Genomic DNA, 26,876 nt, shown 5'->3' with positions numbered 1-26,876 from the left:
AAGGGGTGAGAAGGTGTCTGTTTCTATTTCAAAACAAATGAGGTCGTTCTGGAAATCAGCTTTTTCTAAATCAGTCAGACATATAAACAGTCTTAAATTGTGAAGCAGTGAAACCATTGCTGTTTCTGAAAGACAACAAAACTGAAGATATACTTGTCAAGCTGAAAATGTCTCTTAAGATTATATTTAATATAGCACTAGACCAAAGCAGCAATTCATTTTCACAATGCAGGTTCTTCAGTTATACTAATAAATTGAATATAAAATTGTAGAGTAAGTGGTGTGCTTATTTTTGCATTTATACCAAAATTTATAGTTAATATCAAAGATGCTGTAGAAGGGAAGTCTACCTTTTTTTTTTTTTTTTTTCATTTGGTGACAGAGGAAATCCTTTGGATTTGGTAAAACCATAACTTAAATTTATAGCAAGCAATTTATAAGTATTGGTTTATATGTTATATTTACTGTTTGTTTCTGCTTTTTTTTCCCCTCTCTTCTCATTCCATGCTTAGGTGTATGATTGCTGATGAGGTAAGTGATGTCCCTGTTCCTTTAACACCATTTTTCTTGTTTTAATATACTTCATTCAGGTGTGATTTTTCTTGTTTGAGGGATGTGGGCAGAACAATTGGCAGTGAAGGAAGCCTAATTCATATGATATTCAGTAGATATTCTGAAAATACCTAATTTAAAAAAAAATCTGACACGAGATTAAGACAAGCTTTGAGAAAGCTTTGACAGGTACTTTTATTCTATTTAGGCTAAATCTCATATGCTGTTAGGTCCTTAAAATCTTAGTGCAGTTTATTTTGATTTTTAGCACTTTATAATTGTACAGATAGTCTTTTTAATGGATTAGGAGACATTTGTGTACCAAAGAGAGATGTGCCTTCCAAAGAAGAATTTTCCTAACAACAAGGACCAAGTACTATTAATGAAATTCATGACTGTATACATTTTCAAATATATGAATTTATTCCATATTAGGGAAATTTGAGTTCAGAATTTCTTACTACAGAAAAAAGCATTTTTGTAATAGGGTATAATCATTATTATATTTTATATTAATTGACGTATTGTCAATATAAAACCTTATTGAAAAAGAGGTAATGATTGAGGATTGATGTAGCTTCCCAGTTCTAATTTGGGATATTATTTAGTAAAAAGGAGATAGAAGAAAAATCAACCTCAAGAAAGAATTATCTTTCCTTTGAGTAGTCTTTTTAAAATGCTTTTGGCAGCTTAACAAGTTGAAGAGTTTGATTACCCTTATAGTCTATCCTACTAAAGCAATGAGTAAAAAAACCTGAAATTAATGGAAATGCTTTTTTAGCTTTAATGAGCTAGCCAAATATGCAATATGTATCAATCCTGTTAAAGAGAAGTATCTTTTTCATGAAAGATTATCTGTAGTAACAAATTGACAATTAAATATATACTATGAAACTAACTCTTTGGTTTTGTTTTCTGTATCTGGTTCATTTTTTGCAAAATAGAGAGGCTCTTGAGACTTGAGTGTGTTTTCTGAGCGCAGACTTTTTTTTTTTTTTTTCCTTTTCCCAGATGGGTCTAGGTAAAACAATTCAAGCAATTGCCATTTCCTACTACTACAAAACGGAATGGCCTCTCTTAATCGTAGTGCCTTCATCTCTGAGATACCCTTGGGTTGATGAGATGGAGAAGTGGATTCCAGAACTCTCTCCAGATGATATTATCATCATTCAGAACAAAACCGATACTGGGTGAGTAAAGTTCATTAATCTTCTATGGAAAGGCTTGTTTTGTTCTGTGACCTGATTGCAGTATATATGTGAAAAAGGTACAGTATATATTATGGCCATAATGGAAGGTAAGGGTTCCAGCAAAATAAAAGATATTTCGATTAGGTGCTATATCTTTCAGTTGAGAGTTGGAATCATGGTTGTTTCTCATCTCCTTTGAAATGGAGAGGTCTGATTGTACAGTAGCAAGGGTTGCCTGCTTAAAATTTGGTTAGTTGAGTGTGTCTGTCATTGAACATATTCAGTTCTATGTCAACTCTGTTGAATTAGGTGGGATTTGTTAGTCTCTGTAAAAGTTTGAGCACATTTTTTGCAAACTTCTGGTATGCATTATAAAATAAGGAAGTAATTACCATTAATATTCTATTTAGTGCACTGACAAAATTTAGAAGTTAAAATAAGTATCTCTAAGTAACTGCAAAGGTCCTTGTGACCGGAGTTTTCTATCTTTAGACTTAATAGCATAAATTCATCAGCGTGTGACTACAAGTCTAGAGTGCTATTAGAATAACTCTCCTATTGTGACGAAATACTGAGTTACAAGGGTATTTTTTTAATCTCTTTTACTGTAAATGACGTAGTTGATTTCATGGGAATGTCTAGATACTGTTCTAAAACTTCTGGATATAGAAGATTGATCTCCGTGTTTTCAGAGGAGTACCAGAAAGTGACTTGACTGCCAAGACATGCTGATGAGACAGTAGCTTGGAATCCTTCTTTGTGGTAACAGCATAAATCCAACTGGAAATACGTTTAAAAGCTTGATCAATGGATAGTTGCTGCTGATAGTCAAAATATAACTTTCTCATAGGAACATAGGAAATAAAGATCTAATAAGCCTATTTTTTTTAGTTCTTCAGCTAAAAAGCACACAAACTCCATGCTTATAGCTCTGAATGCAGAAAGGAGAAATGTGGAATAAGGGTAAATAAGGGTAAATGGTGGCAAAAAGTAAGTAAGTGGCAAACAGAATTCTGTTCGTTTCTATCTTTTGAGTTTTTTTCAAAGGAGTAGACCTTAACCATTATTACTTATTTTTGTTTGCAACAAGAAAAGAGGAAAAATAAGGCTTTCTGTTTAACCCCCAAGAAGCTTCATAACTGTAAGTGAGATAGCTCTTGAGCTAATTAATTTCTTTTTAATTTGCAAGAAAATGCAAAAGCAGAGCAGCTACACTTGGTTTAGTACTTTGGGAAATTGTGCTTCTCTGTGTTCAGCCTTTGATTTCTCTCAGTTCAATACTTTGCTTTTCTTCAAAACTTCAACAATGAAATTTACTGCTTGAATGTTGTTTAACTTCTTAATGTGAATAGGTTAAAATATACTCAGGAATCAGTTCAGGGTGTCAACATTTCTAACTACATTTGAAAGGAGATATTTCTTGAATAAACTGCTTCAACTAATAATAAACAATTTTATTTCTGATTTCTTTTCCTCCGTGTTCCACAGAGGAGGTGAAATCCTTGTTTTTCTGGTTGCTGCATTTATCTACGCAGTAGCAGCCAGAGGGTGCAATGTGTTGGCCACAGTGCCAGTACTCTGACCGTTGCCTCTCCCTCCATGTCCAGAAGCATGAATATGCACATGCACGTACTTTCTTCCTCATAAGTACTGTAAGAAAATTCCACTTAGTGGATTGGTTTTTGATCCATTGCTACTGGGGAACAAATAAAAATCATGCCAGCAGAGCAGTAGCATCTGACAGATGGACAGACCAGCTAAGACTCGAGTTCTGGTAACTTGTTTGTCTAACAACTTTAAGTGTTCATGTGTTGCTCAAAGGCTTCTGAAGGGCCACAGTGCTCTCTAGTGATTTTAAAAACAATTCATGCCTTGGGCCTGGGTATATTCTTACATGTATAGTAAGAAATTATTTTCAAATACTCGTTTTTTTTAAAAAAAAAGTCCTTATCTTAACCCACAAAGTTTTTTTTCATTGTATTTTCTACACCTGTCTCTTTGATGAGGGCAAGTGAGAGAAGGGCATGGTATTATTTAGCTGCTCGTTTCACACAACAATGTCTTCTGAAAATAGGTATGAAATGTGTCAGAATATTTAGAAGTGTCAGATGCTAGATTTTTTTTAAAATGAAAAGCATGTATTATTAGCCAACCTGACAGCTTACTAATTAACCAATCTAAAAGGTATCATACATACCTTCTTAAAAAAAATTCAGCTTTAGTTTAATTAGTCTAGTTAATTTAGTTTTAATAATTCCTTTGCTATATTAATTTTCCTACAATAAAAATTTACTAAGACAACTTCTGGATTTTCTCTTCTAGGAGAATATCAACCAGCAAAGTGACGATTCTGGGGTATGGCCTGTTAACTTCTGATGCCCAGACTTTAGTAGACACTTTATACAAGCAGAACTTCAAGGTAGTTGTGATTGATGAATCACACTATATGAAATCCAGAAATGCCACCCGCAGCAAGATCTTGTTGCCAATTGTGCAGAAAGCTGTTAGAGCTATTCTTCTTACTGGAACTCCTGCTCTAGGAAGACCTGAAGAGGTATTTGGCATGCTGTGTTTTTTTAGGGATAGTATCACTAATGAGTGTACAATTTTGTAATTTTCTTGAATGTGTACAATTATATGTGTTAGAAAATAAAGCAATTCACTGGCTACATTAGGAAGCACAAATGAGAAAGTAAAAAATTGTTCTTTGATTGTATTGATGTTTTACAAACTCATTTTAGGCTTATGCACAGGTGACTTCGGTCTGTTTCTTATAAGAAATTAATCTTTCTCATAGCAGACCAGACTGTTGGGTGAAATAGAAAATAGAGGGCTTGAGGAGAGAACTATTTGTTTCTACTGGGCAAGAGAATCCTTGGTAGACACATATTTGCGTTAAGTCTTCTGTATCGTCATCTGATATAGGCAGTAATTTGTTTCTCTCTGGTCTTTTTGTTATTGCTAACATTCACTTATAGCAAAATTTTGCTATAGCAAAAGTGGAAAAAATCTATCTAGTGCTAGTTGCTATCCAGAATTATGAATTTTCCTTGATGGAAGATCAACTTATGGAACTGGGGAGAAGCAGAGTAGAAACAAAAATCTCTTGGATTTTATACTGACCCCAAGAAACTTTTTTTTTTTAATCAAATGTAGAAATAAATGGAGTATAGGATCTAATTTTGCATCAAGGCAACTTAGAGGGCTTAAAATAAATATTTGTGCATTTCATAGAATCACAGAATCATTAAGGTTGGAAAAGACCTCCAAGATCATCTGGTCCAACCATCCCCCTACCACCAATGTCACCCGCTAAACCATGTCCCTAAGCACCAAGTCCAACCTTTCCTTGAACACCCCCAGGGACGGTGACTCCGCTGCCTCCCTGGCCTCCCATCCCAATGCCTGACTGCTCTTTCTGAGAAGAAATGTCTCCTCATTTCCAACCTGAACCTCCCCTGGTCCAGTTTGGTTGGAAGGGACCTCTGGAGATCATCTAGTCCAAAATATACAGTAGATTTAAGAGGATAACAGGGAAGGACAGTTACAGAGAGCCTTCCAGACTACTGCTGTCTTGATGTCCTCTCTGCTCTCCCTTAACAATGGGTCTTGGATCTAGTTATCATCGTTGAATCCAGAAAGTTTTAACAGTAAAACAGCTTGTAAGTTAGGATCCTTTCTGGTTAAGGTTGTCGAAACTGTTCCCGTCCCGTTACTCAGCTGTGAAAAAAGGTACGGAATTTCTGGTCTGTAATGACACCGCCCTTTTTAAAAAGTATAACTTAATACATGAAAATCCCACTCGTTCTTTTAAGGAACAGGACACTGCTTACCACTTCAGCGCATTGAATGCCTGCACTGATGCTTTGCAGAAGTTTATGTACCTGGCAAATCACAAATGTTTTGTTATTAGGAAAAATATTTTCTTGTCCTTGTTTTCTTGTTCAGTTTGTCTTTTCCAAGTCTCCAACACCGCTGTGGTGTTCAGGGTACTCTGCTCTTTGAGGGCTTCATACAGCAGTCCCGCCTGAAGACATGCGCATAGCCTTAAGGAATGTCCTTTGCTTATGTGCTGAGCTAGTTATTTTCTGTGCAACTGCTAAATGTAAGCTTAACACAATAATCATGTAATAAGTGAGAATTATTTCTGAATAGTCTTACATTCGCAGGCAATTTGTCACTGTCACTTTTTTTATACAGCTTTTCATGCAGATTGAGGCACTTTTTCCAAAAAGATTCGGAACTTGGAATGAATATGCCAAGAAATACTGCAATGCTCGTCTCAGGTATTATTGTACTTGTCCTTTTATTTTCTTACGTGTCTTTGAGTGCCTTTGATTTTCTTCTCATGTGAATCTTCTCATGTGAAATGAGAGAATCAATAAATAGTATCTCTATTGCTGTATCATACCATTATGTTTGGAGACCTAGGGTCAGATAACATCTCCTCCATCAAAGAGAATTAGGGACCTTGCAGAGGAAAAGTATAAATATATATTTTGTACAAACATAGAAGATAGCTTGGCTTCCACACAGGTTTTGTTGTCAGTGTTTAGAAAGATCTGGGGAGAGGATTAAATTGACAGAAGACTTTACTTAAGGAAGAAATTGGAAGCTATTAAAGTTTGAGAGAAAATGTAAGTGCCAACATTCTGTTAAGTAAAATGATTTCCAAATTTACCATTGTTAGTATGAAATATATAGGTTTTACCTTTAGAGCTAGTGTTTCAGTTAAAGCTGAAACTTGAGTTTTTGATTGTCAGTCCTTTATGCATATAATGTAATAATTTACATCTCTTTTTATTATGGGATCCAAACTTTTTGCTATCCCTTAACACTTGGGGAAAAGAAGACCGTATATGGTAAAAGGAGATAAAGGTATAAAATTCCCCAAGGCCTGGTAGTGTGTTTGTAGTTCAGTTTGAGGGTTTGAATATGGGCATTGTAGGTTCTTGTCCACTACCTTGCCTCCTATTTGCTAGGTAGCAGTGCTCTTTACACTTCTTTCAAATGCATTCCTAATGAAATTTTAACCCATTTTTATCCCTTGCATCTTTCATGTGCTTTTATGTTTCATGTGCTTAAACTCATTAACTTCATGAGTACCCGTTCCCCACTGCTTGCTTCCCTCAGCTTTAGTTTAATGATCAGTTTCTCTAGCTATATTCTAAAATAGAGGGGACAGAAGAAGTTCTGATATGAAATGCTTAGCTTTACCCATCTGAATCTGTTTTGCAACCTGGAATGAAAGAAGTTTTGAGAAGAGAAGAACCTTTACAAAAATATCTACAATTTTGCATATATTCAAAACAGTAGATTTTGTCAGTGAAATTGGCTAGCATTTAGATTTATTTTTTACAGTAATAATTACACAGTTTCATTTTCGTATAGCTTGGTATTTTTTTCCCCTCCATCATATGTGTTTTATCAGCATTAAACTTCTAATAACAAGGAAGAGTGCTGCCTAATTTTCAGACGGAGAAAAGCTATTTTTTCCATGGTGTTTTGACTGAATGCATGTGTAATTTTCACACCACAAGTGTGCGTGGGTACAGCATGGTTAACTACTCAATCATAGATGATTATCTTATTTTTGGAATGCCATAAATGTAATAAAAATCAAGTTCAGGGTTTGGCAAACTCTCAATAAAAAACTTTGTCTTAATGACTGAAACAAAACGTCCTGTGGTAATAAACTTGATAAGATTGTTTTATGCAGAACTTCCTGTGAAAATGTTTTTTTGACTTAGGTGTTCATAGACACCTGTTTCTAAGGATGAGGTCCAAAGTATTTCTGTGAGTTTTCAGCTAACGTTTCTTATATCTGCAACGCTCAAGTTGGAGAGAGGAACCCTTTCTAAGGACAGTCATATAAATAGATTACAGAAGGCAGGTGAGCAAAAGATGTAGCTGTCATCCCTCTGTGCAGCATTTTAAGTGAGCTATGTCATTACTTTTCCAGTGCAGAAATGAGTCCCTCAGCTCCTTTCAAAACTGATCATAGGCAGCCAATGAATTACTGTTGTTAAGCTCAGTAAGGCTTAAAATTCTTTAATTTTTTAAAATAATTTTTACCAGTGGAATTACGTGCTTGCAATGTGCTCTTCTGTCTTGGAAAATGCCACCTGGGCTTTTCTCTAAAGCCAGCAAAATCTGTCGTACTAGTTGTTTTTTTATATGTTGACAATATTGACACTGAAAAGCTGTTCTTTCTGCTGCAACATGTCCTTGAAAACAACAAAAGAAAGAAAAAGGAACAATAATTTAGTAATTTCATTCTCTGTTTCAACATTTAGCTTTCTAAACTTAAACCTACTTCCTCTATTTATCCTTGTTCATTAAATAGTGTTGCGTTTAAAACAGGAAGCTGACTGTAACTAGCAGGGAATTCTCAGGAGAAAACAAAGAAATATTAACGGTGATATTTGCAGCATTTTTGACAGTTTCTCTATCATTTGTTCCCCTCTATAACATAATAAAGAGCATTCTTACTGTGGTATATTCTTTTCATTAGTCCCTTGAAAGAAGAGTTTTAAAATGATATCTGGAACTTCTGCTTCTCGTACAAAGGGAAGTGTAGCTGGGATGAGATACAGGACTGTGTACATCTGATAGGTAGTCAGGCCTGCAGGTAGCAATATCTGCTGGCAAATTGAAAAAGCTCTGGCTTCAGTGTTGGAAAGAATTAGTGAGAAAACAATCATCTCTCCAGTGTAACCAGGAACACTGAGTGTTGCTATCCTCCGTGCCTTCATATCTAACAGTGTGTTTTAAAATTAATTATATACTGAAAGTTTCTTTTGGATTTGAAAGAGCCAGTTTTCACCCTTAATGTTGATTTTTATTTTTTTTTTCCAGATTTTTTGGTAAAAGAGCTCAATGGGACTGTAGAGGAGCTTCAAATTTAGAAGAATTGCATCAGCTTTTAAGAGAAATTATGATCAGAAGACTCAAGAATGATGTTCTAACTCAGTTGCCTCCCAAAGTTAGGCAACGTATTCCATTTGACCTCCCACAAGCCACAGCTAAGGTATATTTTCCACTTAATGCTGGAAACCACATTTGTTAGTAATGTCTATAAATTTTATATATATGTGTGTATATATATATATGCATATATTCAAATATATATATTTATATGCATGTGTATTATATTCACATATTCTTTGTAACTACATATATAGCATAGCATCTGTATTATTCTTTTTAAAATATGTGAAGAACATGAATATGCCACTTTTTGTCATCAAATAATTATAAAATATGCCCTAATTTTAATACAGTCTTCTTCCTTTCTGTCTTCCTTTCCATTAGATTTTGAATCCTGCAATTACTTTTAGCCAAATTTGATAGTTCTCATAAGTACTCAGTTCCTAAATGTTTCATGCAAATCAATATTGTGGTAGAGAATGCTTTGTACTGTCTAAACTGTCTATAAATTATTTGTACATCTATCTAACCACTGATCTCTTCTGCCACTTAGAATTTGAATGCGACTTTTGCAGAGTGGGAGAAATTAATGAGAAACCTGAATTCAGATGCCAATGAAAGCCACTTTGTTGAAGTCATGAGTCTAATCACACGCATGTATAAAGAAACAGCCATTGCCAAGGTAAGCATGGAAGTATTTTTTTAAAATACATTTAAATTTTTCAGTGTGGTTTAACTTAGTAAAATCAGTTGTGTTGGCTTCTCCTAGACTAGGAATGTGCTGAAGGCGGGTACTTCAGCGATGTATCTGTGTGTTGGCAGCTGCTGCAGCTGATCCAGTTGGCATGTGGTACAGGATGATGCTGATGGAGCCCTTATGCAGACTGTGCTCTGCCAGTACTGGTTCTCTCCATGGATAAACAAAAAGAATAATCCGCTCTAGCTAGTCTCTGTTTTAACAGATGGAGTCCCCTGTTCTGTATTTTCCTCCTATACTGAAGATGTGAGAAAAAACAAGTTAATAACCAGAAGTTTTACATGCTTACTTTTTAACATGTTATCAGGTTTCTTTATGCTAATCTATTTTTAGAAAAGGATATTTAAAGAGAAATAAAAGTTCTGCAGGCTGCTGTATCAGTAAGAACAGAGACTGACTACCTGAAATTTTTTCTTAAATTTTCTACTTATCTTAAAGATATTACTGTGGTTGTGTTGCTATTTCTTCCCTACTGTTTTTATTCTCTCTGCTATCACTGTCAACCCATTTTTAGACAGAAAGTTGAAAGAGGAAAAAGAAAAAAGTCAGAGGACTGCTACTGTGGGTATTGCATTAACCATTGATATTGATCTTGATAAATCTTATTAGTTACTATTACCTATTAGATCTTACTAGTTACCATTGATAAATCTTATTAGTAACTGACATTATTTTAATAGTTGTTATAAAAGATATTGAAAATGATATTTGACACAAAAGAATTCTATGAATGTTTAAACAGGCAAATGCTAACATTTCGTGATTGCAGTGTCATGAAAGTATCAAAACTATTTTTTCTGTTCTGATACGTGGCTTTATGGGTGCAGATACAGATGTTCTCATTAAGCAATGTCTTATCTGTTTATGTTTGGACAGAAATTAGGAGGTTTATTTTAGTATGGTTTGAAACACCAGATAATGGTGTCATAACTAAAAGCATTTTTATTTGCATCTTAATCTGAAAGAAATGCCATCTAACTGTGTGATCTTTTGAGGATGAGGGTTTTTTCTCTAAAGAAAGGAAATAGGTTTCACTATTAAGACATAAATTTGTGGTACTTCTTAATACAATTTGAATAATTTAATAATTACTGTTCCATAAAGTCTTAAATGGATAACAAAAAACATGGACATTTACCTTTTCATTTCAAAAGAAATTGAAAGGCGTTAAAGTAAAAACTGTCTTCTTGAATGTTTTATATGTTTAACTAATGAAAACATACTCTTTTACTCCAGGCAGGAGCAGTAAAGGACTATATTAAAATGATGCTTGAAAATGACAAGTTGAAGTTTCTAGTTTTTGCTCACCACTTAAGCATGCTTCAAGCCTGTACAGAGGCAGTTATAGAAAATAAGGTAATGATTTATTAAATGCACACTCATTTAATTTCAGACTTCACAAATACAGAACAACTGTGTTTGAACTGAGTAAAACTACCTGGAATTTAAGGAGTTTAAGTGTATACAGGTCAGTGCCACTGGATTAAAAGGACTGTGGGGTTTTCAAGAGCTGTTTTATACACGAGGATAATGTAAACACTCTTGTCTGGTATGATACTTCATTATTGAATTAATGTTGTAGGCAGTTGTTTCCCAAGTTTTTTTTTACCAATATGCTTCTGTCTACTTTGTTTTTTCTCTGTTTAATTCAAAGCAATAAAAATGTCTACAAACCACCTTCATGTTATTGGTCATAGACTCTCAACCATCGCTAGGGAACAATGCATGACTGTGCTATTTAATATTAAGCTAGTATTTTGCAAGTGCTTAGAATTTTAATCAATCACATCAGGCAAGTTGCAGGTTCTGGGGAGCATTCCACTTCAAGAGTCTGGTCACTCTGTCCTCTGTAAATAGGGAGTGCTGAGTCGTCACTTTTCTAGATAAACAGGCTTAATTGTAGATCAAAAGGCAAAAAGCTACAGAGGTACCCCTGTCCCCATGACTGAAATAGAACAGATGTTTTCATATTTGTATCGGGAGACAGAGGGTGATTGGATCAAAAAATGAAAAGGAATGATTTCATTTTTGTCTCTATTATAATATGTCACAGGTTCGCTACATACGGATAGATGGAAGTGTTCCTTCTGCGGAAAGAATACATCTTGTTAATCAGTTTCAGAAGGATCCTGATACACGAGTTGCTATTTTGAGTATTCAGGCAGCTGGTCAGGTAGGATTAAAAAAAAAAAGGAAGTATGTGAAATAAGAAACTTCAAGAATAAATACTGATGTCACTTGATGACTGAAGTTATTTACTTGAAGGCAGTTCGTACAGTATATCTTTTGGAGACACGTATTCATTTTTTTCACTAATCGTGTTAACTGTTTTAAGCCTCCATTAAAATTACATGAGTAAAATCAAGATAAGCAGCAGCATCTTGTGCTTGAATAATTAGTAAAAACAAAACAAAAAAACACACTCCATTTTCTCTCTTAAAGTATCAGATTAATAAGTAACATTTATTTCCATAATGAAAAGCAGTATGCAGTCTTTGTACAATATTGGAATGTTTATTGAATCTTATTAGTATCTACGTGAGGGTCAAGGAAGAAATCAATGTAGAGGGCCCATCTCCTGTCCCCATGGTCCCCCTTATTAACATATAAAAATGTTCTGTGCAGCATGTAGCTGTGTGTGGAGATTTTTTTTCTAAAATTTATCTACTTGCTTATTTTGATTAGGGTTTAACTTTCACTGCTGCTACTCACGTTGTGTTTGCTGAATTATATTGGGATCCAGGCCATATTAAGCAGGCAGAAGACAGAGCACACCGAATTGGGCAGTGCAGTTCTGTGAATATTCACTTCCTTATTGCAAAAGGAACATTGGATCCTCTTATGTGGGCAATGCTGAATCGCAAGGTATGTGTGGAACAGAACCAAATAACCAGGAACTCACTGTGTTTAAAATACCACTTAAGTGAGAGTAGCAAATAACAACATTTTTGTTTCTCTAGAGCACTGTTCTAGTATAAGACAAATCAACAGACCAAGAATTGCTAATTATCAAAATGACTGTCTGTTCTGAATTAGTGTTTCCTGTCTTTTGCTCTCCATTTAAGGTTGAAAGATAAATAAGGTAACTCTTTGCTAAGGTGAATGGGATAGTTCACACTTATTGTTTTGTCTTCCTTCTAGCTTTTTATTGCTCTGGTTGCTTAATTTATAATTTTAAGGTTTTCTGTGCAGTCATAACAGCTAGAGATTTTTTATTATTATTATTGAGTGAATGTTATACCTTTCTAACTTCATTTCTGAGAGACAGGAGCATTCCCAAATAACATTTCTTAATCTCACCCGAGGTTCAAGTAGTCTTACCTTCTTGTTGTCAGGTATTACCCAGTTGTTTTAGGAAGGTTAGTTCCCCATTCTACATTCTTTCATTATTTGGAAGATCTTCACAGGACTAAAAGTCATTTAGCTGTTTTGCTTTTGTGACCTTTTTACAACCTTTGATGCCATTTATTACGTGTCTTGCTTTGATAGCTGAGGTGTGTTAGTGTGTCAGCTCTTGTCTTCTGACAGTTCCAGAGGTGTAAAGCTAGAAAGAGAATAGCCTTTTAAACTCTAATTGTCAGAACTTAATGAGATTGTGGTTATGCAGTTTCTTCTGATGCAAATGCCAGTGAAGTGCTCTATTCCAATTTGTGGCAATTCATTCTTGCATTTGGCTACCCCTTTGTTGGAGTGGTGCAATTGCTTCTGTCCATATTGTTATTATATTGAGAAACTGATAACCATTTTTTGTCAACATGTTCCTCTGCTGCTGGAAAGTAGTCACAGCTGACAGAATCCAGGAACTGCAAACTGTATTTGAGATTCAGTTGGGGAATGAAACTATTCTAATTCCTGTAGGTACCTCTGAAAAATCCGAAAGTCACTCCAGTACATTAAGAGTCTTCTCCTTAAACATGGCACAGATGGGTCTCAGTAATTCACCAACTATTTACTGTACAAGAGTTCAATCACTAAAGTGCTGCTTTCAATTAATACTGCCTTTGGCTCCATGTACTAAGCAACACGTGTAAAGACAGTAGGGGAAAGAGATGCACACAATGTATATTTTCTAACTTCAGTAAGTACTGACATTTTATGTGTCACGTTAGATATGCTACTTATTCTTGCAGAAGAAATGACTTTTGACTAGGACGACTGGAAGAAGAATAGTTTTAACCAAAGTTATTTTGAGTTACTACAGATTTTCTCACTTTTCTCTTGTGAACTTGGTTTAACATTTGTAATGAGTGCATTTAGATAACTAAATTTGTTCCAACATGTGAATTCCTCAGAACTTTTATGCAAGTCTTCTTTCTGCAGGCCAAAGTTACAGGCAGCACCTTGAATGGCAAGAAAGAGAGAATGCAGGCTGAAGAAGGTGATAAGGAGAAATGGGACTTTTTGAGTTTTGCTGAAACTTGGACCCCAAATGAAATTCTAGAAGATACCCAAAATGAAGTTCTGTTTACGCATGTAAGACTCAAAACTTAGGTTTTTCAGTATTCTGTCATTTAAAAGAAAGTATTATAGCCATTGCTTACCTAAGCTTTGTGTGCACTGCAGATTTTACTAGTGGAGAAACACTAAACGAGTGGGAAAAATATAACGTGAGTTTCATTTCAAAAAGTTAGTGAAGTGGGAGAAAATCATTTGTTGGGCATAAATGTCACCTACAGGTTTTGCATAGGTCCTTATGTTATCATTTAGGTGGTTGACTCACCCTCAGTCTGATAAGAGCATGTCATTTCTGTTTAAATCACAGCGTAATTACTAGCCAATTAAATTCTGTACGGTTATTTTGAAAACAATGTTTAGAAGTCTTTCTTTGTAATAGGCATAATCAGAAAAAGGCACGCAGCATATCAATTGTCATTGTTTTCAGAATTTTGTTAAGAATATTGAAAATGATTTTTACAAAACAGAAGAACAATGTAATAACTTCAAAAAAAACAATAATTTTGGCCAATTCTGATGCTGTAAATACAAGATGGGTTTACATATTTCTTTCTTCTTTCCTAGTTTGAAAAGGAAAGACAGCATGACATACGTTCCTTCTTTTCCCCCAAGTCCTCCTCTGAGAAGAAACGCAAAATATTTTCAGGTAGTGAATCATTAAATATTGATTCAGAATCTTTTGAAGTCACAAAAGAAGAGGATGCAGAGAAGAGCAGTGAAAACCTGGATTCTACAAGACTAAGCGACGCGGATACAATTTGTCATGAAAGTACGTCTGAACGTGAAGCTAAAAGAGCAAGAAGCATAAGTGGATCTACTCCAGTCAGCTCCAGTAAGAAAAAGAAAAAATCTTTAACTGGAAAAAAGTCCACTTTGTTTACAGAAAAAAATGCTGAAGTCCTTCCTTGTGGCTCAAACACTTCAACCAAAAGCACAGCTTTAAATAAAGTCTGGCACTGTAGTGCTTGCACTTACAGCAATAACGAATTGCTTCCTTACTGTGAAATGTGCAGTTGCCCTCAGAACAGTAATGGTAAGTGACCCATGCTGTAGAGAAAGTATGCATTCTTCATTCCAGTTGTGATTAGTTTCAGAAAATAAAGTATTTTTAAATATATGAATATACACAGTTACAGGCAAACTGCGAAGAATATCTCTATGTGAATAGATAGATACCTGTTAAGTGATCTTTCTTAATTTTGCTTTTCCTGAGGATTTTTTGTGTTATTCTAATTTGAAACAAATAGACTTCAGCTGAAAGTTAACAAGATACAGATAGAGTGAGCAAGAATATACATTTCGTTTTCTTTGCAGCAAATGTATCTTTTCTCTGCAAAGGTTTATGGTTATTCTGAATCCAATTAAATGGTATGGTTTTTCGCTGCTTGTCAAAACTAAATGATGTAGCATAGATGTTTTTATTAACTTGGGTATTGTATAGTTATCATGGGAGTCATTGCCTTGAAAATATAGCGTTTCTCACTCCAACAGATCAGAATAAATATCTTTTATTAAATTTATTTATGCTATCTGGGAACTTATTAAAACATATTTATAAATCTATCCCCATATTTGCAATTTAAATTGCAAAGAAAAGAGTAAGTTTCTTTTTCTTTTTTTCTTTTCTTTAAGTCTCTCTGGTTGATTAAGTAAGGACAACTTCTGAATTTCTTAAGTATAGGTCAATGCCTGGAAAACTACTTCATGTGTTTAAGGTGTACAATAAGTGTATATAATAGATATTTATTTAACCACATTATTGCATGTATGTTGACATAAAACTGGGTGCATGAAATTGCTTAAGTGGAATACCGTGGTCCATGTGTTTATTCTCCTAATATCAAAGTTAGCTTTTTTTATATAAGTGGTTGCACCATGATGATATTAGAGAATAAAATGCAATTTCTTTGCATTTCAGTTGCATAGTTTTGTGTCCATATATGTATTGAGTAGCTCTGTCTGTTTATATGGGTAGTATAAGTGATCACTTTTCTTCATCTATAGCTGAGAGAAATCCCGCTAGCCAGACTGAAGAAAACATGTCAGAAGACTCTGAAAGAAATGAACAGAGTGCAGCATGGGATGCTGAAGATAAAGGAGAAGATTTGGGGGAAACAGTGACCCAGCAATCTGTTGAAATAAGTGAACAAGAAGCTGTTAAAATTGAAAGTAAAAAAGGTGAAAAGAAGTGTGGAGAAGGTAAAGTGGGACTGCTGTGAAAGAAAGATGATCATATCCTGTCTATGAAACTGTCTTAACCGCCTCTGGCAAGAAACAGAACTTTTAAATGAAAACCTTTCAAATGTGTATTTGAAAGAAAGAAGTACATAGACTAGCACATGACTTTTCATTTCAGTCTGGGATGTTTTACTGAATTCTGATGTCTAAACCTACCCTTTCAAACAACGCCAGAGGAAATACAGGGGCTTTGGTTGACATAGGAACTATGTCAAACTAGCGAGTGTGAACCTTAAGTTACAACACAGAGATTTATTGAAACTTATGATGGTGTTTACTTGCGTTCAGGACAGCCACAGATAAGAGATGATGGGTTGTTCAGGAGAACAGAAAATACAGAGGTATCTTAATAGCTTGTAGCTTGAGTTGTGTGTATCTTGTTATGTTGTTCTGGAATTAGATATAGAATCCTAGTGTGGTATATATTCTTGTGAAGTTTGTGTCACAATTTCTGAAAATTGGGAGGGGGTGGGGAAGAAAAGATAAAAAAGATTGACAGTGTTCATATGAAAATGTTTGCATGCGTACCAAATTGGGAAATTTCATAACTCCTTAAAAGACAGGTATAATATTGTTTTTAATGTCTGAGTGGAGAAAATGAAGAAAACTTCTTAATTTCAAAATTGTTTCTCTTTATAGAAGATTTAGATCAATCAGACACGTTTCTAGTATATGATGGGCTTATGTTCTGTGCAAGCAGGAACACTGATAGAATTCACCTCTATACAAAGGTAAACCTGAAACGAGCATGCTTTTTATCATTTTTAAATTCCAAAGTACAACGTCCTACGAAATATTTATGTATAATTTCATTTGTTATGCTTTATATAAAAAACAGTATTTTTGTATTAACTGAAATGTACAAAAATTAAGTAGTTTGTTATTCTAGTTCTTTTTCTCTGTGGAACTAAGTAATAATTCTCTAGGTATATAACTTCTAACACTTCTCCTCGCTTATCTTCATAAGATGCTAATACACTAGATGTATGCTCAGATTACCTGTTAGAAATGCAAGTGATGTTTAAGATTCCTGTTTTTATTATAGTATCTTACCACAACCTTGAATCACTGGAATGGTAAATTATTCTCCTTTTTGCAGCTAGTGTGCTATTCCAAAATATTTGTAGACTCATAGTAATCAGTGAATCCCACCAGACTAAATAAGTAAATAAAATATTGCCACCACATTTTCACAAGTAGGCATTGGTGCTGTGTATAAGTAATTTCTTGAATAAAACACACTATCATTAATCCAGTGGTCATAGTAGGACAGAAACTAGCAGGTGGTAATTTTCCAGGTCATCTTTCACAGAGAAGACAGGACTTGCTGATCACTTCTTTTAAGGGCTGGAAGCCTTCACTTAGAAGTTTTCTTCACTGCTACTGAATGTGTCAGTGTATTTAGGTACAAGTGTAAAGCATCACGAATAGCTGAGGGCAAGTCTTTGAGGCAGTACACTTTTATTAGACGAGCTGGTAGAGCTGGAAAAAACAGTCAAAAAAAAACGTTGTCTTGTATCTGAAAATTTGTTCGATATGCATAAAGTGCATTCTGCTTCCTAGCTTTGCACGTTTTACTCTAAGACAAAAACGCGTTTTGGATGGTATTGGTCAACTGTTTTGTCTTGGCTTGAGTCAGAACTTTGTTATGCTATATATTGCACAAAATCTTTCTACTGAACCATAATACGCTGGGGAAATCTGCTTTAATTCCTTTTTTCAAATTTTTGTGAATCATCAGTAAGTTCCTGGGTCATGTGAGTGCTCTGGGGACAACTTGTTCCTGAAAAACTAGATAGAGTAGAACTTGTTCATATGTAAAAAAAAAAAAAATAAAAAAAAAATAAAAAAAATAAAATCTGAATGAAGGATGACATTCTTCATTCCATAATTATTAATTTCACTTGAAAATTCAGTCAAGAGAATTATAATTTCAGTTTATTACTTTAAGGCAGATTTTTTGTCTCTGAACTATTTGTAAAGAATTGGTTTCGAATGTAAAATTTTCATCCTGTTTACTTTTGGATATATTAATGTGAGTAATGTTTCTTGCATCTGCAGTGTTATCATGCATGTGTGGCTTATCATTTGTTCCTGGAAAAGTCTTACCTTGAGGGTCTAAATTTAGTTGGAAGAGGAGGATAATCCAGTTGAAACAGATCATTTTTTCTAGATTGTACTACATTTCATCTGTAAACAAAATTGTTTGCTTGTGTAGGATGGTGAACCACTGAATCATAATTTCATTCCGTTGGACATACAGCTGGATAACTGGGAGGATTTGCCAGAGACCTTCCAGCATAAACAAAATCGTTCATTGGTAAGTAGAAATTCTACTGGCACAGTAATATAATGTTTAATATGGAGTGCTTGGACTTTTTTTTTTAAATAAATGCAGATCACTTCCAGGCCTTGGGATCTAGGCACAGTTTCATCAATGCAAGCAGATGTTATAAATGTTGATGTGAATATTAATTATGCAGTCTGTTCCTCTGGCAGATTATCATACCTCCTGTTAACATTTCTGTAGATGGAATCAACCAGGCATCATTTAGTTTCTCGTTTACAGAATTAGTAACTTACATTCGTAAGTCAACAAAATAGCATTTTAAAGGTTATGAATTATGTATGGTGCGTGATGAATACGAATGTGCTAGATTGTATCAGAGCTGCAGTTCTGAGCAGGCCTCTTCTCTCACTTCATCCTTTGGTCTTCTAACAATGTTCAACACCGTGTAGGGCATAACTCCACTGCGATATGCATCTTCAGTAATTTCAGCAATAATGGTCACATTCATAATGGTGTTTGAGGACATGAACGCTGTTAAACCAAGAACTAAAAGTAATGAAATCCAGAATTTAAATTGGATGCGCAGTGTTACCTTGTAGATTAAAATATCCGCGTTAGTAACTGCTCCCATGTTTCTGTTATGTCCTGCAGTTTCATTGACTTCTTTCTTGCCGCTCTGACTTCGAAGTAAGACTGATCAGTACGCTTTTACATTTGCCATGAAAAAAAATACTTTAAAGAGAAAAAGAAAATTATCAATGTGTCATGGTCTTGAAGAATGTGGCTGGATGAAGCTGAAATCACAATTAAGTCTGTACTGCACAATGTATTTATTCTTACCACAGTCCACGTTCAGAAACACTGTGATACTGCCTACTATAGATTGTTGTGAGTCAGCAAGTAGTGGAATGGAAAAAACATAACTGGTTCCTGTCACTGCTGGCTCATATTGTTGTCACTGGGGGTCATATTGTTACTCCCACTTATTTCCTGTTGGAGAGGTGGTGGCGGGATGAAACCATTTTTCCCCTACACACATCCTAAAGAAAGCAGCCATGTTGTAAATTCTAAATTCCTATGTAGGAACATTTTTTCTACTTGCCTCCTCACGGTTAATCCATTAATCATCCCATTTTTATCAGTTTACAGCTTCAAAATTTTATGTGGTTTCCTGGCCTGTAAAAATCCATTAGGTTCACTACCAGAAATGATTAAGTCCCTCAGAGCAGCTTTATTTTATTATACTTTCAAATCCTAAATGCAAAATAAGGAAAGGTGATCAATACTATGCTATATTCTCCATTTCCTTTCTGAAATATAGTGTTAAGCAGTTCATCAGTTTTTCTGTAGGATCCTACAGTTGTATCAGTTGGAGATTGCTGTGAAAGAAGTTAAATTGCTCAGAATTATTGTGCTTTGAATATTTTGATGCTAAAGCATATCTCTACCTTCATAGATCATTGTGTGCTGCACTGTAATGCCACAGAGAAGAGAACAGTGGAATTACAGTAGAAACAGATGCCTAATTCTGAGATAATTTGGTGATCTCATACCACTAATAGCAAATTTAATCTAATAATTTTTATTATATATGTGAGTTTTTCTGACACTATTACTGTAAAAGAATACAGTAACCTCAGAGCAAGTACCTCTATGATTCTGTTGAAATTCCACAGCTTAAACAGTTGTACACCAACCGTTAACCTGGTGTTAAGCATGTATCAGAAGGTTAGAGGAAAGAAGAAAGGTGGTGTGTAAACCAAACGATAAATGCAGTTCAAGTAACTGGAGCAAACTTTCCTTTTCTGAGCAGCCTAGTGCAAAAGGAACGGGGCTGCTGTAAGAAGAAAACTTCTGCCCATCTGTTTTTCCCATCAGCAGTTTTGCTTACACAAGCAGGGTTATTTCAGGCTTTATCATGAAACCATTCTCCTGTCACTGTAGCTCAGATTAATAAAGTCAATTTCTGACCTTATTTTCTACCTCTGAAGCACCATACCTATCGGAGCAAAGCCATAGTAGACAATGCCGAAGCTGTCTCAGCTCTTCAGCGGGCGAGAACAGGGGGCTGCAGCTTGTATGAAAGCCGACTTGAAGGGACCATCTCTGATTGTACCAGCTTTTTTCCATCAAGTTTTGAATATATTAATTCCTGGCACCCTTTCTCTGTAATTAAGTATTTCCATTTGATGCCTGTCATGCTGCTGACAATAGCATTCTCCACCAGATACTAAGGTTTGTGAAAGAATGGAGTCGCCTCACAGCAATGAAACAGAAAATTGTCAGAAAAAGTGGTCAGATATTTTGTAGTCCTATTCATGTTGCAGAGGAGTTGTCTAAAAAGCAGTCAGTGGCCGGCAGCACAAAAAGGTACGTATTTTTTTTCCAGCTTATTTATTGCTGCATGAAGCTCAGTGTGTTTAATCTAACTTTCAGAGGAGAGATGCTGGGACTGTAAACCCACTGTTCAATGACTGTCTCATAGTGACAGGAGTAGGCCACTGAGCGCGTCAGTAAATCTGTTGGAAGGGAAGCGTCTGCTTCCCTGTCCCTCAGTGTGTCACATTCAGCAGCTGTTCTGGCTTTCTGCTTTGCGTCTTTAAACATCTGGAGCTTGCCAGAAGTTGTTGAGGAAAAATCGTGACCTTTAGGGACTCAAAAGCAAGGTAAAAAAAGTCTTGTTGCATTTCCCACTTTGAAGCAGTAATAAATCATTAGTTGCCATCAATGCTACAGTCCTTTAATTATAATTCACAGCCTAGCCCAAACCTTTCTCGTACTCAGTTTTTCTTCAAGTAATTCTGTTCCCTGTGGGTGACATTTCTCAAAATTACTGTTTTCCTCACTGGCTGGTATTGAAAAATGATAGCGTTTAATCCTTGTTAAAATCTGAATTTACCTTTTTCCACTTTCTGTCCTTTTTCTGATGCATTGTCTTCCCCAGTACACATTTGCAGCTTACCTGCTGTTATCGCTCTTCACAAAACTTCTCATTTGTACAGGTTTACCTTACCTTACTCACCAAGGTGCCTCTGCCTGTTTATGCCTCTCAGTCCCTACTGTTAAATTCTCCAGGGTGAGAATTTATATTTTATATGTATGTTTTTGATGGAGGTAAGCATTCAAGTAAGAGAACAGAGTTTTTTTTAATTCCAGTAATATTTCTTAACCTGATGTCTGATTGTTTCCTTCCATAAAATATAAGATCTAACTGTGAACTGTGTTAGAAAATCTACTCTAACCTACGCTGGTGTCCTGAGGTGGTATGTAGGGTTTGGCATTTGTACAACACAGAGAGGTGTATTTATGAGAAGTTGTCCGAACAGTCATTCTGTGAAGAATGATCAGAGTGAAGGGATTTTAAGATAGTTTTACTTAAGAGCAGTGGTGTTTTGTATATTTTCACATGAAAATAAACTGATTTCTAAGATAAATAACTGAGCAAGAATCCTCCAGAGCTTTTAAAGCCTCCTGTATCACCTAGAATATCAGTTAACAGTTCTCCAAACTGAAACAAAATAGCTTTCAGATTTCGCTGTCAACCAATATCAGATTGCTTTCACCTTTTAATTGTTTTATGCCAAATAACTTATGTTTGCTGAATGGAGTTGAACCTGGTTTTAGGAGAAGCTATCTTTAGGTAATATGGAAGTCGTATGGAGAAGTATGTTTTCCCAAACTGTTCTAGTCCAGGATATAAGGTATGTTTTAAGACAATATGCAGCACCAATCATGCTGCAGCCGAGTGTGAATGTTCTTTGAGAGAGATTGTTCTCGTTGTAGTGTATTGACAGAATTTTGAATTATTTTAGGTATGTGACCAAGGAGGATGTGGCAGCAGCCTCACTTAGCAAAGCTAGCAGCAGCGGGGGCAGTGTTCGCCTCATCTCTAAAGAAAATAAGGTTTGTCTGAAGAATGAAGGTGCTTCTACTGAACAGTCAGGCCACTCCACAAAGTAAGTTTACTGCAGTAAAATGATTAAGCTTTTCTTCATAGACTTTCTTTTTAAAGTAGCAAAGTTGTTATGAGTGTTTACCTTGCTGAGCTATAGCATTTAAGTAGGAAATTTGCTGAAATTGGTAATGAGGCATTAACAATTTAGCTTATATGTATATCTGTTGTCTGCTGGTATAGCTACTAATTAACTCAGTGACAAAATGAAACAAGAAACTAGTTACACTGTTTGGTTAAGGAAATAAGAGCTTTAGCTCAGGTTAGCTTGTGCAGTCAACCTGAAATTAGGTAGCAAATTTTCTTTTATTCTGCTTCATAATTTAGAATAAGGCAGAAAATATGAAAATTTTGGACAGAAAATGCCCTCTGTTCTCAGACAGTTCTTGCCTCAAGGTAAACTTTATTTAGGAAATTGATAGGTAGCTGTGAAAGTGGCAGAGAGAAACCAGGATGTTTTCCTTTGACTTCTGCCAAAAAGGGGGCATATACATCTGCGTGTATACGTGCCTGAAAGAAACCACTTTTTCTTTATAAACACAGCATTATTTTAGCTAGTATGATGGGCAGCTACCAACCTGAGTAAGATGATTTTCCAATTGAAATTTGTATTTTTGAGCTTAAAAGATATCTAATGGAAATACGCAATGCATATCCAGAGCGACTTTTTACTGGGGCAGGTAATGATTGGACAAGGGGAAATGGTTTTAAACTAAAAGAGGTTTAGATTAGATGTTAGGAGGAAATTCTTCACTCAGAGGGTTGGAACTAGATTGGCTTTAAGGTTCCTTCTAACCCAAACCATTCTGATTTTACGACAAAATGACTTAGATAATTGTGTTGTTGAATACCTGCTTTACTAATAACTGTACTTTGTTCTCTGTAAACAGATTGCTTTTAGAGAACGGAAAAGGTTTTTCAGCTCTTCATCCAGATGAGGCTGAAGCTGAAGGCTCTCCCCTACCCAAAGGCTATTTGCAAGCCTTGGACAGTGAAGGGAACCCGCTTTGTCTCAGCTGTCAGCAGCCCACGACTCAGCTTGACCAAAGCTGCCAGGCCCGTGCCTGGGACATGCGGTTCTGCTCTCTTGCTTGCCAGGAGGACTTCTTGATTCGTTCCAGTCAGAGCTACCTCAGGGCTAAGGTGTTTGAAATTGAACACGGTGTTTGCCAGTTCTGTCATCAGAATGCCCATGAGCTTTATCTGAACATCAGAGATGCGCCAAAGACTGAGCGTAAGAAACTCCTGGAGAGCTCTTGGATGTCTCACCTTCCACTTGGGCAGGTATTAATATTGCTTTTTGAACACTCAGAGTTAATCTGTGTAGTGCTGGAGTAGATAGTGCAGAGAAATCTAAAAGGTTATTCTTACAGGCTTGAGGTACAAGGTTACCCAGCACCAACAATGGAGTAAGAAAAATCTGAAAAAAAAAAAAGCCAAAAAAACCCATACACATAGACTAAACACAAGCAAAACCAAACACTCAAAACCTCAGTGCCTTTGAAGACATAAACACATCTAAAAGGGACAGGCATCATCAATTAGGGATGTAATTCCTAATTACAGGAATTCTGATTCCCTAGGGATATCAATATTGCAGCTGATTTTACTTGAGATGCATTTTGTTAACAAACTGTATGGTTGTGGACAGAATTAAGGAATGGATGTAATCAGTAGTATGAGGTTACTCCTACTCTCCAGAATGTTTAGTAGGAGCTTAACAAAAGCCAGTTGGCACAGTTCCCCTCAATATTGCCTCAAAATGCATTAAAAACTACTGCTGTTCTTCCCTGGCTGTGATTGCTTCTTTATTGATGGGAGGCAATGGAGCAGGGAGAGAGAACATTCCTACACAAGGCAGTATTTTGGTTTCTGATTACCATTTTTTTCTGCTGTGAAGCTGAAATTCTGCTTCAGAAGTTACTGGTTCTAGATTTTTAAAATAAATTCTGCTTACACCCATATAAACTTGCAAAAGAACAAAAACCATTTACCATTACTGGCCATATGCATGCGATCAGCTTAATGTTGCTTTGTGGCTTTTGAAAATACAAGTTAATGAAAATCTAAAACATGAGAAGTCTTGTGGAGAGCGGGTTTCTTACAACCTTTTTAATATCAGCAGTTGATACTGATAAAATGACATTGAAGATAATTTACCGTACCAGTCAAGAAAACTGAACCTTCTGTTTTTTCCTTGATCTGCTGTCATGTGCTTCAGTGTGCTGCAGGCTGGGTAAAACTAGGCCAATTAAAATTACAGCTCTTTGCCTGTCTGCTGGGAAAAACAGAAAATTTATAACACTTTCATTCTCTTGATAAAGACTATGAATAGTTACTTTCCTGAATTATTTTCTTGTTCTTACTGTTTATTGCAGTTGAATGAAATTATAACAAATCCCACAGAAGGTCACTTCTGGCAGGTGGATCACATCAAGCCTGTCTATAGTGGAGGAGGACAGTGCTCCCTGGAAAACCTTCAAACTCTGTGCACGATCTGCCACAGAGAGGTCAGTACGGTACAGTCAGAAATCATTGTCCTACTGTGCGGAAATGTAACGTGCATCGGGGCATTATGCCTGTGTGCCGGTATTCACCAGCCCACAGCTACTCTGGGCTAACAGACCCCCCACGGGTAAGGGAGTAACTGGCAGCAGAACCTGACTGGCTCAGAGCAGGGCTTAGAGCCAGAGCCCCCTCGGGGTGAAACCTCCCTGTGTCCTATAGGAGCGCCCCAGTAGCACTGCCCTGGTAATCTCCAGGGAGTAGATTTCATAGTACTGCCTCTCCAGGCAGTAGACTTTCACTAGGGCCCTGCTGAGCCCTCTTGTCACCAGCTGAACCCCCCCCCCCGTGCCCCCAGCCCCTCCGTTCCCATACGGTCATGGCTCTTCCTGACTATCCTCAATATCCCCTCCCTGTCCGTGGGAGGTGTTGGGCTGTTGCTGGGCTGAAAAGCTGCACAACCAAATAAGAAATGCATCGTCTGAGGACAGCTGCCTATTGATAGCTTCTCTCCTCATTTGACCTATCCTGGTAAGTACTTGGAACATAACTTGTAGCAAATTACAGGTTTGCTCTGGCAGGAGAAACTAAAACTGTCTTATAGGTAATTGAGATCATGGTATTATATTTACAGTAAAAATCAGTTATTGCTTTGTGTGTCTCATGAGGAAGAGACAATGCCCAAGTTGTTATAAATGAGAAGAAAAGCTACTAGTAAGAAACAAACAAACAAAAAAAAAAACTTTAATCAGAAATACTTCATTATTACTCATTTAGTTTGTACTCAGTAATGGAAGCTTTATGTTGTCTTGTCTGAGGCATGGCACGGCTCCTCAGCCTGTAGGAAGGCGCCAGAGAGAATGCAGGTCAGTAGCATTAGTGTTATGATACAACAGGTTACTCACCTTAATAAATACTTGCATTTTATTATGTTGTCTGCTGCAGTTTAGATTGAAGTCTAACTATGCAGTAATGCTTTCCTGCTAGGTGCCAAGTAACAATAACAGTATTTTCTGACCAGACCTACCTTTCTCTTTCACAGAGAACTGCAAGACAGGCTAAGGAAAGAAGTCAGATGAAGAGACGTTCCTTAGCTACAAAGTATGGCTGTGATATCACAAAGTTTTTTGTGAAGATGTAAAATAGTAAATATATTCAGTTACATTATAAGTCAGGACTTAGTACCATTACATAGTTTTCCTTGTGCACATATTTAAAAAAAGATGTCTATCAGGGTGGTGGTAGAGAGAAGAAAATATGTAACAAAGACCCAAAATATTGTAACATTGATTTTCAGAGATGAGCGCATCCAAGATACTCAATCATGGTTATATTTTTGTGACCCCCCCCCTCTGTTTCAAGCTGAATTGCTGTGTCCAACCGTAATGCAATGTTGTTGCTGTATTATTTTCACGAGTGTGTTTACACCTACAGGAATTGGAGAAAGTGCTGTTGGAACTTGTGTTAGTCTTGGAGTTCAACTTTTATGGAGCTTTATGGACTACAGCTCTATCTTAGTTTAAGTTCTTTTCTTTGTTCACGTAATCAAAATTACTGGAAAAAATATAGCCTCAGATCTCGGTTGTGAGAGTGCAAGCCATCTGTTTCTTTTAAAACTGTCTCATACCTATACAGTAAGTTAATAGCAGCCTTGCAAATGTTGTAATCAGCTATGACAGACATAGTGGTAGCACTGGACCTGACTTAAAAGATTTGGGCACTTAAATAAAAATAGATTTCAAGAGACATTAAAACAGCTAGTATTTAAAACTTACTCATGATAAAGGTAGTATCTATTGTTCCTATCTTAGCCAGGGTAATTTCTGGGAAATGCTGCTTTAACAAGAGTGTAGATATAATGGTTATTTTGCACTGTTTAGGTCACTTTCTCTACAGTTCCTTCAAATAAATCAATGTTTTTTTTTATGTTTTTGTGCCTCTCCCCTGCGCCCCTTGTATGCTGTCAGGGCAACAGTAACGCATATCCATACACCGATCATTTTTCTG

General features: G+C 36.0%; 1 protein-coding gene across 2 annotated transcripts in view; it reads left to right on the top strand.

Annotated features, from left to right (window-relative positions):
* Positions 1–26,795, top strand: part of ZRANB3 (zinc finger RANBP2-type containing 3) — a 50,009-nt gene extending 23,214 nt beyond the window's left edge. The window contains exons 3-21 of one of the 2 annotated variants that reach the window (XM_035556155.2): positions 513–531; positions 1,564–1,742; positions 4,065–4,296; positions 5,943–6,028; positions 8,601–8,772; positions 9,226–9,354; positions 10,666–10,785; positions 11,483–11,602; positions 12,115–12,294; positions 13,750–13,902; positions 14,449–14,917; positions 15,889–16,083; positions 16,762–16,853; positions 18,341–18,442; positions 20,640–20,782; positions 22,225–22,368; positions 23,255–23,648; positions 24,743–24,874; positions 25,912–26,795. In XM_035556155.2, coding sequence (XP_035412048.1) covers positions 513–531; positions 1,564–1,742; positions 4,065–4,296; positions 5,943–6,028; positions 8,601–8,772; positions 9,226–9,354; positions 10,666–10,785; positions 11,483–11,602; positions 12,115–12,294; positions 13,750–13,902; positions 14,449–14,917; positions 15,889–16,083; positions 16,762–16,853; positions 18,341–18,442; positions 20,640–20,782; positions 22,225–22,368; positions 23,255–23,648; positions 24,743–24,874; positions 25,912–26,010 — 3,160 coding nt within the window. In that variant the 3' untranslated portion in view covers positions 26,011–26,795. Of the gene's footprint in view, positions 1–512; positions 532–1,563; positions 1,743–2,832; positions 2,884–4,064; positions 4,297–5,942; positions 6,029–8,600; positions 8,773–9,225; positions 9,355–10,665; positions 10,786–11,482; positions 11,603–12,114; positions 12,295–13,749; positions 13,903–14,448; positions 14,918–15,888; positions 16,084–16,761; positions 16,854–18,340; positions 18,443–20,639; positions 20,783–22,224; positions 22,369–23,254; positions 23,649–24,742; positions 24,875–25,911 lie in introns of those variants that run through there. The other variant, XM_035556157.2, reaches the window with a different exon arrangement.
* The last annotated feature ends 81 nt before the right edge of the window (positions 26,796–26,876 follow it).

Source organism: Cygnus atratus, chromosome 6 (assembly GCF_013377495.2).
Source record: "Cygnus atratus isolate AKBS03 ecotype Queensland, Australia chromosome 6, CAtr_DNAZoo_HiC_assembly, whole genome shotgun sequence".
Taxonomy (NCBI): Eukaryota; Metazoa; Chordata; class Aves; order Anseriformes; family Anatidae; genus Cygnus; species Cygnus atratus.
The sequence above is the reverse complement of the archived record's forward strand: the minus strand, read 5'-3'. Positions and strand labels throughout refer to the sequence as shown.